At 39.7% G+C, this 14,560-nt stretch overlaps 1 protein-coding gene across 5 annotated transcripts in view; it reads right to left on the bottom strand.

The window, feature by feature from the left end:
• Nucleotides 1-14,560, bottom strand: part of MLLT3 (MLLT3 super elongation complex subunit) — a 270,938-nt gene that overhangs the window by 113,474 nt on the left and 142,904 nt on the right. For all 5 annotated transcript variants that reach the window (XM_040417220.1, XM_040417219.1, XM_040417221.1 and 2 more), the window contains 2 exons: nucleotides 9,148-9,270; nucleotides 5,328-5,930 (listed from right to left, as the gene is read on the bottom strand). In XM_040417220.1, coding sequence (XP_040273154.1) covers nucleotides 5,328-5,930; nucleotides 9,148-9,270 — 726 coding nt within the window. The remainder of the gene's footprint in view (nucleotides 1-5,327; nucleotides 5,931-9,147; nucleotides 9,271-14,560) is intronic.

Here is a 14,560-nt window from a genome sequence, read left to right as displayed (position 1 = left end):
CAGAGGGTGTACCAAGCATGCCCTTCATTCATTTCCATACGGCCGCCAAAAATAGCCAAGTGCACCGGCTATTTTGGGTGGGCCAATAGGAAGGCTTAGTGGCCTCATTCTAGGCTTCGTTTTAGGCTAGTTTCACACTAGCGGCAGGGGAGTCCGGCAGGCTGTTCTGGCGGGTGAACAACATGTCGGATCCATCCTGTCACTAGTTCACATGTGCCCCCGGACTGCCGCTCTGTCACCATTGACTATAATTGGGGCGGGGGCCGAGTTCCGGCGGCAACACGGCAGCGCACGGCGAGAGGCAGCCGGACTAAAACTACGACATAAAACCTCCAAAAAACAGAGCTCACAGAGTACCAGAAAAAAATATATTATATTTTATTGAATCACATGAATATAAAAAGACAATGTCACTTTAAAAGGAAAGGTAGCAGAAAGAAACACACCATCCTGGTCAGTTAACAGACTAGATATTAATAATCTGTTATAAATTCTTATATAGAAAATTTTGTAACAGATTATTAATATCTAGTCTGTTTAACTGACCAGGATGGTGTGTTTCTTTCTGCTACCTTTCCTTTTAAAGTGACATTGTCTTTTTATATTCATGTGATTCAATAAAAAAACATTTTTTTTTTTACTAGTACTCTGTGAGATCCATTTTTTGTAGGTTTTATTCTGGATTTAGGAGCTGGTACTTACATTTATTTATAGTTGGTCCCCCTATTTTGCCACAATATGCACTGATGTACTATTATAGTCTTGGCATGTGGGCCACTCTTGGTCTTTTCTCTATAAAACTACGACATGTCTCGCCATGCTGCTGCCGGAACTCCGCCCCTGCCTCCATTATAGTCAATGGGGACGGAGCGGCAGTCGGACTCCCCTGCCGCTAGTGTGAAACTAGTCTTAGAGATCGGTGCCGGTCCCAGAGGTGGGACCCGCACCTATCAGACAATGAGGGCATATCCTAGCAATAAGCCTCCATTGTCTGAGATGGGAATACCCCTTTAATATCCACTCTGTAATGTTTTATAAATGTACAAGGACTAGCCCATGTAGCTGCCCTACAAATTTTTTCAATGGACGCCTCTGCTTTTTCAGTCCAAGAAGCACTTAGAAAGTTACAGGGTTAAAACAAAAACCTTTATATCTGCCCATTTTTTGACCTCTACCCTTTTTCCCTTTTTGCTTTTTTGGATTGGAAAAATTCCCCTTTATATATTTACAATTTGGAAATTTCTACTTGTTATGGTCCTAGAAATAAATATGCCTATTATTTGGAGAGGGATCGCCTCCGCAGCCGCTGGCACTCCGCCTGTACTTTGGATATAGCTGAGCTGCCCAACTCTCTTTTCCTTGCCTAGAAATAAATAGTTTCCTATCTGGAACCTTCCATTCCCTTCTGATTAGTATGTGTAAATTCTGATGAACAGGAAAGACTCTTTTCTTCTTTTGTTCTAACCCACTGAACATTTTGTCTTGATCCGATCTTTGAATTTTAGGTTCATTGTAGTCATTACTGCCTTTATTAACTCTTTTGTGTCATCAGATGAAAACAGACCTCTCTTAAATTCAATTGGACTCAGAAGACTCATCAGAATCCTCTTCAAAGTCTGAATCAAAGTCGGAAGAAGAGAAATCCGAACTAACATTTCGCTTCTCAGTTTACTTGTAGATGAAGGACCAGGTTCAGGTAAGGGTACTTTCACACTAGCGTTATTCTTTTCCGACATTGAGTTCCGCCCTAGGGGGTCAATACTGGAAAAAAACTGATCAGTTTTATCCTAATGCATTCTGAATGGAGAGCAATCCGTTCAGTATGCATCAAGATGTCTTCAGTTCAGTCACTGTACGGTTTTTGGTTTTTGGATTGAGAAAATACCGCAGCATGCTGGGGTATTTTCTCCGTCCAAAATTCCCGAACACTTGCCTGAATGCCGGATCCGGAATTATTTTACATTGAAATGCATTAATGCCGGATCCGGGCCCTAAGTGTTCCGGAAAAACGGATCTGGTTTTGTGGTCTGCGTATGTGCAGACCTTTAAAAATGTTAAAAAGATAAATACCGGATCCGTTTTTCCGGATGACAACCGGAGAGACGGATCCGGTATTGCAATACATTTGTGAGACGGATCTGCATCCGGATCAGTCTAAAAATGGTATTCGTTTTGCATACAGATTGCCGGATCCGACGGAACTGCCTGCCGGAATCCAGCGACGCTAGTGTGAAAGTACCTTTAAGTACTACTGGACAAGGATAAACACATTTCCTGTTTAATAACCTCTCAACTATTAGATATTTCTGAAGCATAAATTCATTTTTATCACTATTTAAAGGGAATGTGTTACCTATAATTATGTCTGCCAGTTAAAACCAGATGGTGTCAAGTATTTTTTTCTAATGTTTTTGTTTTCTGACAAGAAATGCAATTAAAAAAATTTGCAAACTGAGGCGGCCATCTTGCTTGAGCTGTTAACAGCATTTAGAGAGATGCTTTACAGCAGCCACCATGGACACAATAGTCTAGAGGAGATTTACTGACTTCTATGGGAGAGTTTTTTAGACATGTTCTGTGACCTGTACAAGGAAGGAGTAGATAATCTCTGACCATCACTTACTGCAAATGATGGATGTTGTGTAAGGCTACTTTCCAACTCGCGTTTTGTGTGGATCCGTCCGTTTGTATTATCTTTAAAATAGCCAAGATTTGAACACCATTAAAAGTCAATGGAGGACGGATCCGTCTTCTATTCTGCCACATTGTGTCAGATTGTGCCAGATTGAGCCGTTTGGCTCAGTTTCATCAGACGGAGTCCGTCTCCAAAGCGGAATGGAGACTGAATTTATGCATTCTGAGCGGATCCTTTTTCATTCAGAATTCATTAGAATGCAAACTGATCCGTTTTGGACCGCTTGTGAGAGCCCTGAACGGAACTCACAAACGGAAAGCCAAAACGCCAGTGTGAAAGTAGCCTTACCTATATAGAAGTGACATCTGTCATTGTAATCCTAATCTGTCATCGAACATATTCTTAGAGCTGAACATTTCCAGTATAACTTTGCTCTGGCAATATGCCTCCTGAAAAGTTCAATAATCTGATGTAGAAAAACCGCCAAATTATAGAAGCACTGAATAGCTGTGAAGGTCAACAGCTACCAGTAGAGTATAATATACATTGTAACTTATCAGTAAAAAAAATAATACATTAATATATTAACTGGGAAATTACATATATGAATTAACACTACAAAAGTTCCAAAATATGTACTGTACAGAAATATGGTCATATCATCTTTTTCTAATAGCTCAGATGTGAGTTCACATCTCCTACCTCATTTGGAAGAGTCAAGCAGAATAAACAACTTTACACAAGCTTTTCTTTCTTACACCGATACATAGATTACTGCAAACTATAAAGTGTGATCTTTGTTGTGACCACGGCACAAATAAGCTACATACAGCTTAAATTATGTAGAATATCATGGGAAAGTGTAAAAAGGATTTCCTAATCACAGTGTGAACTCTATTGTTCTCCACTTCCGTTACAGGCTGTTCATTCTTCAACAACATTATGATATAGAACAATTATTGTTCTCACTTTTAGAACAACCAGAGTTGAACTCTTCCAGAAACATAAATACACAATATAATAAAAGTAAAACAAAAACTGTCTGCTGTATGGCGGTGCATAAAACATGGAGCTTCTATTTGGTATTCTTCAAAACCCTGTATCATGCACCACTTCATGAGGCCCTGCAGCTGACATATCACCACGTATCAGTCCTGACTAGAGAGTTTCTATAAGCACAGAAGCATAAACAAAATACAAGGTTGACCCAAAAGAAACATCAAATTCACAGTTCCTATTGACTCCTTGCTTCTGGATCACATCCGGAGTAATAATATTATATACATATACTAAATCACTGACAGCAGGTTCTGTATAAATGTATATAAGTCACTCAGTAGGACTGCCGCAGAGAAAATAGGAAGTTTAAAGGGTTGTGCCACAAATTACTTTATACTCTAAAGTTTATGTTCATCAACCACTCTAGCTCCTATTCCTCCTTGGATTTTTTATTTTTATTTTTTTTACCTCAATTGCAGTTTTCTCTTATCCCCCATGCTTGAATCCTACTTCCTGGTTTGTTATGAGTCTGCCATCCCATCATGCCTTAGGGCAGTGAGATGTGTCCTTACATCAGCAGATCATGAGACACTTATTACAGCCCTTGTTCTCACCAATGACGCTTGTGTATCCTGAATTACCAGGCTCCAAGGCAGGATGTAACCTACAGCAACTAAATAACACAACAGATTTGCCAATGGGTGCAATGCTAGGCTAATAACTTTTGGAATAGGCAGCTTGGCTAAATAGTATTTGGGGAAAGTGATATAACAGTGATATCTGTTGGGCAGGATAAATTTATATTAGTGACACCACCCCTTTAGTTTAATGACTATTTCAGTTGTGCATGTGCCTTTTCAGTTGTTATGATAGGCTCTGCTAGGCTAGAAGGTGAATACTTTCTATAAGTCCTTACCACAACTTACCAAAACTTCTTACATGTCCTTATGACATATCTAAAAGGTACCCTTTAAATCAATAACTTCCAAATGTTTTTATACCAAAAGTTTTACAATATATGAATCTGTTCAGCTTCCTCAACTCTATAGCATGCTGCTTGCAAATAGATAAAACATGCTCCACGGTGACCTGACAGGTTCACTTTATTCAATGAAGTGTAAACAGGTCAGCAGTTTACGTTAAAGTATGATTTTAGGCAATTATGAATAAAAAAAAGAATTACACCTGCAAATTAGCCAAAAAAAGCTAAATAGAGATGCAAAAAATGTGACGCTATGATGATTCAATAAACCAAGTTTGCACAACTCTACACAATATTATGGGTGAATTTCATCTCAAACAGCACAAACATAGTAGGTGACCTGAAATTTGACTTCATACTATAGCTCGAGGTAAAACAGACTAAAGTCTTTATCCCACATGGAATTCTTTATCCATAAAAAAGAAAAAACTTCTGTCATTTGAAATTTCCATATCTGATTCCAGATCTAAAGAACAGGTCACGGTATGATTGCATACAGGCTGCAAGAGTGTTTGGCAGTGTGCATATGTTTACTTCCTAGCAGATTTATGGCTAACAAACATAGCTAAAACCAACCATGGTGTAAGCATCATTGGCCCACATCAATAAGATATTACCATGACAAAGTCATGTCATCATTGTTATTTTTCATTATCCAAGCAGCATACAACATACATTGCAGCAAAATGAAGTAGATACTGCATACAATACCTCTGATTTGGATGACATATTATCCTCCATATCTGTATCATTTGGGTCTACAATGTCTTCAAAAGGCGGTAGCGACATCTTCTTCTTATCGACAACTTCACTTTCAACTTTTACTTTCCCCGTTTTAGGCTGAGATTTGTCTTTTAAAGACTTTTTGTCTGAGGAGGACAATATGAGTAGTGAAGAATTAGAAAAACCTTTAAGAGAAGATTCAGAGTTGCTTTTCCTCCTTTTCCTGGTTAATGGGTCTTCTGAGTCCATATGCGGTGGCCTCTTACTGGAAACCTTCTTTTCCTGTTGATGCCCACTAGATACTGTAAGAATATTATTGTTCTCACACCTGGACTCTTTTGACATGGGTTTGGGTTCCTTAAAGGCCATTTTAGGAACAATTTTTTCATCCTTCAGTGGTTTGTTTTCTTTGGGTTTTTTGGACAATTCTTTGGAAGATTTATTATGTTCCCTGGATGGTTCTTTGAAGGCACTTCGATGTTCTTTTGAGTCTTTTGATGATTTCTCCTTGTGCTCCTTTGAAGATTTGTGTGGTTTAGATAAGCTAATTGAGTTGCTGTTGCTGTTTATGCTAACTGGTTTACTTGGGTCCTGAAAGAAACACAACCAGGTTTAATTTCAAACAATAGAAATCCATAATCTGCTTTTGACTTTTTTCAAGTTACTAGATATTTGATAAGCACCATATTAAAAGTTACTCAAGTGGACTTACATAGTTACATAGTTAATACGGTTGAAAAAAGACATATGGTAAGTCCATCAAGTTCAACCAAGGGATAGGTGGGGACGCGAATCCCAGAAGGAAGTGAGACTCATATTAATTCTTATGTAAATGTGTAGAAATCTGTCACTTACTTTTAAGAATTCATCTAAACCCTTTTTAAAACTGTCCACTGTTCCTGCTGTGACCACATCCTGAGGAATTCTATTCCACAGATTCAGAGTTCTTACAATAAAGAAGTTTTGACACTTCTGGAGACTGAACTTTTTCTTCTCCAGTCAGAGGCAGTGGCCCCTGTCTTTTGAGGGCATTTGACATGGAACAGTTTTTAACCGTATTTTTTGTATGGCCCATTTATATATTTGTATAGGTTAATCATGTCCCCCCTTAGAAGTCTCTTATCAAGACTAAATAAATTCAATTCTTTTAATCTTTCTTCATAACTAAGACCCTCCATGCCCCTTATCAGTTTAGTCGCTCTCCTCTGTACTTTTTCCAGCTGCAGAGCGTCCTTTCTATTGACTGGTGCCCAGAACTGAACTGCATATTCCAGATGAGGACCCAGCACTGAACCTTGGGGTACACCACTTATAACCTGGGACCATTCTGAATAGGAATCATTGACCACAACTCTCTGGACACAGTTCTTCAACCAGTTTTCAATCCAATTACAAAATATACTTTCCAAGCCCTATAAACCTTACTTTACCTATTAAACATCTATGAGGGACAGTATCAAAAGCCTTTGCAAAATCCAGAAACACTACATCCACAGCCGCCCCTCTGTCCAGGATTCTACTCACCTCCTCATAAAAACAAATCAGGTTAGTGACAACTTCTGTCCTTGGTAAACCCATGGTGGTTATCACTTATAATATTATTTACAGAGCATTATACTCCTGTATATGGTCCCTTAAGAGTCCTTCAAACATTTTTCCCACAACAGAAGTTAAACTAACTGGTCTATAATTAACTGTGGAGGACCTAGATCCTTTTTTGAATATGGGCACCACATTTGCCTTGCGCTAATCACGTGGCACTGTACCAGTGCGTAGAGAATCTTTAAAATTATAAACAGGGGCACAGCAATGACTGAACTGAGCTCTTTAAGCACTCTTGGGTGTAATCCATATGGACCCAGAGCCTTGTTCACATTTACCCTATTTAATGTGTCTTGGACCATATCTACAGTAAGCCAATTGAGTATATTACTGGATGTACTAACAGCTCCAGCACCACAGATATCAGCTCCTTTTTCTTCTTTTGTATAAACAGAGCTAAAACAATTTTTTAGTAACTCTGCCTTTTCTTTATCTTCAGTGACTAAAACTTGTTTTTATAGAGGAAACAATTACAAGTAATCACAAGCAAATGTGATATACTACCACTGTAGCCTAGTAATTTCCTAACAAATAGGAGGTTGACAAGTTGAGGCCATTTTACTTGGGAGAGGTATCAGGGCAATTATCAGGAAGGAGTGTTCATACAAACACCTACTCTCGATAAACGGTGCCATCAATCACCCAATGAGCAGTGATCACATGTTTTATGCAGCACAGCTGTGTAATAAGGGATATGCTGACCACAAACAATGAGTCTGTTCAGCAACAATCATTGTTGCATGTACAGTAAATGCAGCTCTCCCTTCAGTTCAATGGTCAGGCAATTACTGGGAGCAAACTGTTAATTCCTGATAATTGCCTGTGCATCAGCAGGTGTAAATGGGTCTTTACAGACAGCTTTAAGTTAAACCATTTAGAAGCAAGAATGAATTTGTTAGTAACCAGATATTAAGAAATCCTATAGACATCAACTGAAAAGAACACAAGAGAAAACATAAAAAAAAAAAAAATCAAGGAGATAATGTGGTGAAAACCTGAATATATATGAGAAATATTTCTGATTATTCTCTTTCCTAATCATTGAATTTGGTATATATATATGGTTTGTGGCAATTGCGAATCTTTTCTCTCCAATAAAGTGTTCTTGTACACAGAAAAATGCCATTGTGGTTAGTTCTAAATCCTGTACATAAGGAAGACAGAAGTGGTTATTATAATAAGCATTTGGACCTCTGCCATAACTACATAATGCCAACTCTACTTTCCATGAAGACATCTAAAATAAAGCTGCTCAATGACTCAGCTAATCTGATGTTCCTTTATACTGCACACCTTCTAGAGAGGAGCTGTGTAAAGAGTAAAGGTCCCTTTACGAGGGATTTTTATCCGGCTGATTATCAGGAACAAACTTTCATGTGAACGGGTGTTCCTCATAACTGCCCTCATGAGCAGACCCTTGTTCATAGGGTGAAAGCATGATGTTGTCTCCTAAATCATTGTTTCTGGGCAGCAGATCGTACTGTGTAAATAGATCCACTGCCCAGAAACCATGAACCTATAGGGGTTTTCAGAGGTGATTGCTGCTTGCAATGCAGCTCGCACTTCCCTTAAGGAGCCAGTAATTGCCTGCTCAGTTGGCCTGTGTAAATGGGCTTTAGGCTTAAAGTTCCTAGATTATTTTTTTCTACCCTCAGGTCTCAAACATAAGTGAATTGAAATTTATTAATTCACACACAGCTTCAATATGTACCAGCATCTTTGTGCACAAAACCTGACATGTTGCAGAGATAGCATGCTATTAGTGTGTTGAGACACCACCAATTGCTACAAAAAAAGAGCGCTCATAAATCTCAGCTATGGCATCTTTGGGCAAATGGTAAGATATCAGAGCTTGGACGCCCAGAATATGCTATAATCTGACATGCGTTTTTTACATACATAGGCTTTCTATGGATCTATACACCGTTCACTCAGCTCTTCGGGAACAGCTTAGAAGAGTCGATCGGATAAAAATGAGCACAGCATTTGCCAAGTACTTCTGTCCCTTTGTTTCTAGCGACTGGTAGCGCCTGAGTACCCAGATACCCGCTGATCAAAGCTTCTGACATGTCTGTATAGCATGCAAATGTTTTGGTTTTTTGTTATGAACCCTTATAGTAGAAATCAATGTGCATTGCAACAAATTTCTGATAAAAGTTTTCTGCAAAACATAGAACATACTGTAGACGTGGTGAAAAATACTCACCTTGGATCCATGAGATGATTTGCTCTTTTTTACATCCGAGAAGGATAAAGAATTACTAGGGAGGCTGGGGAGATGAAGACTGGTGCCTGAAGAAAAGGATGACCCCTCGGACATAACCATGATCTAATATTGGTGTTACAAAATACAAAAAATAAAAGTGTTATTTTTCCTGTTACAATAATGAACTTTCTTTATTCTCAAATACTGTACATCGACAGAAAACCTCACATGCTAATCTTTCTTCAAAAAAATAAAAATATATACACACACACACATTTTTTTTTTTACTTTCTTCTACAATGCCAATACATTCAGATCGGTCCACTGAATCATTAGGAAGAGCATGTTCTGTTTGACGGCCGTTGTTATTATGACAAGCCTTTCTAGGCCGCTAGAGATGATTCACTGCAAGGCACAAATGCTATGATTAACCATTTCACTTGGTGCTCCCCATAGCAAGAGATGTGTCCATTATGATAAAAATGCTACGTTCTGATATGCTTTCTTTAGCAGGTTAACGTTTCAAAATGTGTACAGGCACAGCAAACATACATCTGACAAGGAGCCAATAAGGCTAAGTTCACACGAACGTGCGTGACCCGTGGCCGTATTGCGGCCCGCAAATCGCGGGCCGCAATACACGGCCACAGTTCCGTGTGAATTCCGCATCACGGATGCGGACCCATTCACTTCAATGGGTCCGCTAATCCGGAATCGCGGAACGGCCGCACGGGACGGGACCCCTCGGAAGCACTATGGAGTGCCTCCTGGGGTTACGTCCCGTTGTTCCGTTCCGCTAAAAGATAGAACAAGTCCTATCTTTTCGCGGAACGGCCGGATCGCGGACCCATTAAAGTGAATGGGTCCGCGATCCGATGCGGCTGACCTACGGCCGGCGAACAAGCATTGCGGCCCGCTATTTGCGGGCCGCTTCACAGGCACGGGTCACACACGTTCGTGTGAACCCGGCCTAACTCACAGCATGGCAAAATTCAATAGCTTTTAAAAATGTCCACGTTAGGCCAGCTTCACACAAGCGTGTGTGGACTGGGAAATATGGTCCATGTGACCGTACCATTTCCTGGGCTAACTGAATATCGTCTGAGCCAAACTCGTTGTATCATGTTATAAGTTTCAGCTTGACCACATGTCTACTCTCCTGTACTCACATGACAGTAGACCCATGTTGTGCAGGGAGGAGGAAAAGCAGTGGTTGTTCCAAGAAATGTGGCCATCACACAGAGCATATTTTCTGGAACAAACACGTACATGTGAAACCAGCCTTCTAGAAACACATCAGATTGTATCAGTGTGGTCTGGTGGTCAAGACCATCACATTTTTCTAGAAAGAAATTAGTGATGCTCTGTTCAATTTCTCTTAGCTACTGTCTATTTTGGCAAACTGTTGACCAGACCAGTCATATCCTCTGAAATGATATACAACATGGTGTTGTTAAATGTCTTCCTTGTGATGTAGCTTAAAATAAGAAAAAAGAAAAGAAATGAACAATCTCCTAGGTGGGGATCTGATATAAATTGTTTTTACAAATTTAAGTGGTTACTTTGAGATTAAAAAAGTTGCACTCCAGCTGGCCATCAATGCACCGAGGATTGGTCATCAATATTTATTCGGTGGGAGTCCTCCAATCAGCTGTCCCTTGCAGCATGGAACTAGTACTTTCAACTGACCCAGAATCACTGCAGTTAACCTATTCAAATTAATGGGAGCTGTAGTTGGCGCCGACATGACTCATCTCTGTTCATTATGTAGTGGATGGAGCTGGTAAATGCAGCACTGCTGCTACTTGAATAAATGGGAGCAGCACAGCAGTTACAAGCTCCATTCACTACACCTTGAAGTGGAGATGTGTAGCTCCGGCTCCAGAGCTACAACTAAACAGGGGATCGGTGGGGGTGCAGGGTGTTGGACTTCTTCCCATCTGATCTTGATTTCTTATTCTGAGGTTAGGCCATAGATATGAAAATCCTGGAATAGCTTTCAAAAATATCCCTAGCACCCATATTCTCTGCTTTATTAACAAGATTATTTAACTGGACGGAGTCCTATTTCATTATTAGGATACACTAACACACCATGGTTGGGCAACAGTTACTAGTAAAATATATACCGTATATATATTTAACCAAAGAGCATACCCATAAAAATGCATAAACGTCCAAAACAATTTATCAAATTGCAAACTAAACTATTTTTCCTAGAATTATGTTTTCGTTATGTAGATAGCAATAATGGTAAAACTATGCTTGAACACACTAGTTCAGCCTAACATGCTGTATCCAAAAGATACTCTACACACAAAGGCAGTATAACATGAACAATGTCCTTTTACCTCCATTTGTATAGGAGCCTAGCATTTATCAGCCATAGATGGAGAAATCCAATATACGGGTTTGTTTTCTATGAATGACACGCACAAGTGATCAGAGAAACTGTACGTAACATTAACATGCCTTCTGCTTATTGCTGCAGTGACTTCTGTTTAATTAAAATCAGATTCATTTTCTCCCTGCACGCCATTTATCACCAGAATGCTATTCCGCCCTCATAGCCCTAATTTCTGTCAGCTGATGTCAGTTCATTTTCACCAAGACTTAAAATGTAAGGGGGTAGAAGAGCAAACAGATGGGCTGACAAGTTCAATATATGCCCCCTAAATAGGATAGTAATCATTAGGAAATATAGTACTTTATAGGCAAGACCTGCCACATTTGTCATCCTGTAATATAGACTGGCTGTGCAAAAATGATAAAGAAATCAACATACTCTAAAAGGGATGATGTACGATTTAATGGCACTTCTTTACAGATTGCATTCTATTCTATTTTACAGCCCAGCGGTGATTTGCAATAGGTCAGTCTTTCAGTAAGTCCCAGAGTCCCTTAATATGGTTCAATTAATCTTTCCTTCCCATTAAATGCTCAGTTTCATCAGCACATATAACAAGGTGACCCATTATGTAAAGCACGTAGCAGCTCATTTCCTTTGCGGAGGAAACATTAACCTTAAAAGACTAGTGGAAAAAGCTGTGCACTTTGTATGGGATGTTTTCTGGAAAGGCACCTTGTGTTTGCGCACCTGTCCCTTTACAAATAGCATACACTTACCTTATCTCTGGATGTTGCACTAAGAGCCGGTTTATGGCATGTCAATAAGGCCCTTGGCGACATTTCAATATGAGCATTTCTCATTTACAATGGTTATATCATTTATACCGGAATTAAAAGGATTTGATTATTACTGGTATACTCTTCCATGTGCTTTATACATTGACTGGTAGAACACATACAACTGTTATACAAGGTAGACCTCAATTTCTGGCCATATTGCTGATAATCTCACCTAGGAGCAAGATTCATCCTACATAATAAAATCTGACGGGGATGTCGGCTGTAGACATAAAACCCTTAATGACCAGCAATTTTTTCAATTTTTCCTCTCCATGTCTAATCAGCTGTAACTTTTTTATTTTTCATTGACAAGGCTGTTGACAGCGTCTAGTTTTACATGGGAGAAATTTAATTTTTTGGTACTGTTTAAGGATACATATAAATAACTTTGTAATTTATATACTTTTTTCGCTTAGCAAAAACGGAAAAATCGATTTTGACAGGGGCGTAGCTATATGGGGTTAAAGGTAGCAGTCGCTACCGGGCCCAAGAGCCTAAAAGGGGCCCAAAGACCCCTGTATTATAGACCGGTATTATAGAAAGTGCATGCTGGTCAAATTACACCTCTGGATGGAGGAAAGGGGTTAGGTCAAGAATTTGGCATGGGGGGGAAGGGTAGGGGGGAGGTGCCGTTTTCATTTTTGCCTCAGGCAGCATGAAGGCTATGTGCTCCCCTGCCCCTGGCCACAAAGCACTGAGGGAAGGGGGGACCAAGCTGAACTCTTGCACCAGGGCCCATGAGCCTTTAGCTAAGCCCCTGGATTTTGACATTTTCTTTTTTACCATATTGTTTACACTGTATATATTTCAAACTGAATAAACTATTAAATGAGTTGATCAGGTTATTTCAGTTGAGCGGATACCCAAGTATGTGCAATACAATGTACTTTATGTAAGAAAATTTGCTTATTTTTAAGCAAGCTTTTTTTCATTACATTTTTTATTACAATGTTAAAAAATCCAATTAAGGAATTGCTGTTTTACAAAATTATTTTATCCTTATAATTAGGGATGAGCGAATCGACTTTGGATGAAACATCTGAAAGTCGATTCGCATAAAACTTTGGTCCAATACTGTACGGAGCAAGCACTCCGTACAGTATTAGGCCACATGCACACGACCGTTGTGTGTTTTGCGGTCCGCAAATCGCAGATCCGCAAAACACGGATGGCGTCCGTGCCCGTTCCATAATTTGCAGAACGGCACAGACAGCCTTTAATATAACTGCCTATTCTTGCGCGGACAAGAATAGGACATGTTATATTTTTTTTGCGGACCACGGAACGAGCCACGGATGCGGACAGCACACGGAGTGCTGTCCGCATCTTTTGCGGCCCCATTGAAGTAAATGGGTCCGCATCCGAGCCGCCAAAACTGCGGCTTGGATGCAGACCAAAACAAAGGCCGTGTGCATGAGGCCTAAGAATGTTTTAGCTCAGATAAGCTGAAGCTATTACTTCGCGAAGTCTCGCGTGACTTCGCGTAATAACTTCATAGATTAATTTTTACTATAAAAAAAAAAACATTTCCATTCAAAGTGGTTCCGTGGAAATGGTTTATAACAGTAAAAATTAATCTATGAAGTTATTACGCGAAGTCACGCGAGACTTCGTGAACTAATAACTTCGGCTCATCTGAGCCAATACATTCTAATACTGTATGGAGCGCTCGCTCCGTACAGTATTGGACCAAAGTTTTATGCAAATCGACTTCTGATGTTTCATCCGAAGTCGATTCGCTCATCTCTACTTATAATGTATTAGCATACTCCTGCATGCTAACACATTATGCTCTGTGTCTCTATAGTACATACTGTAGTAAGGAAGGATGGAAAGCAGGATTACTGAATTTACAGTCGTGTGGGTCCTTTCTAATTCCCCAGGGCTAACTGCAGAGGTCTTACCCACTCAGATCAGATCACTGGGACCCAATGCTAGGGTGATCAAAGGGTTAACAACTGGAATTGGAACTACCTCCGATCCTGGCTGAGGAGCAAATGACTGCTCTAAAAACTGGAGTGGTTTGTTACAGTTCATTTGGACAGGAGGACTGCTCACAGAAGTGCGCTGCTCCCTTTAAAATAAGGACAACATAAGGGGTAAAAACAAGCATTTCAGTGGGAAATGATCGTAAATAGCAGAGATAAGAAAAAACAGACATATTACATCAGGTAACAGTGATACTAGTAGACGTAGAGATTGCTTCAGTGTACGCCTTAATTTT

Source organism: Bufo bufo, chromosome 2 (genome assembly GCF_905171765.1).
Source record: "Bufo bufo chromosome 2, aBufBuf1.1, whole genome shotgun sequence".
Taxonomy (NCBI): Eukaryota; Metazoa; Chordata; class Amphibia; order Anura; family Bufonidae; genus Bufo; species Bufo bufo.
This window is presented reverse-complemented; position numbering and strand designations above follow the sequence as displayed.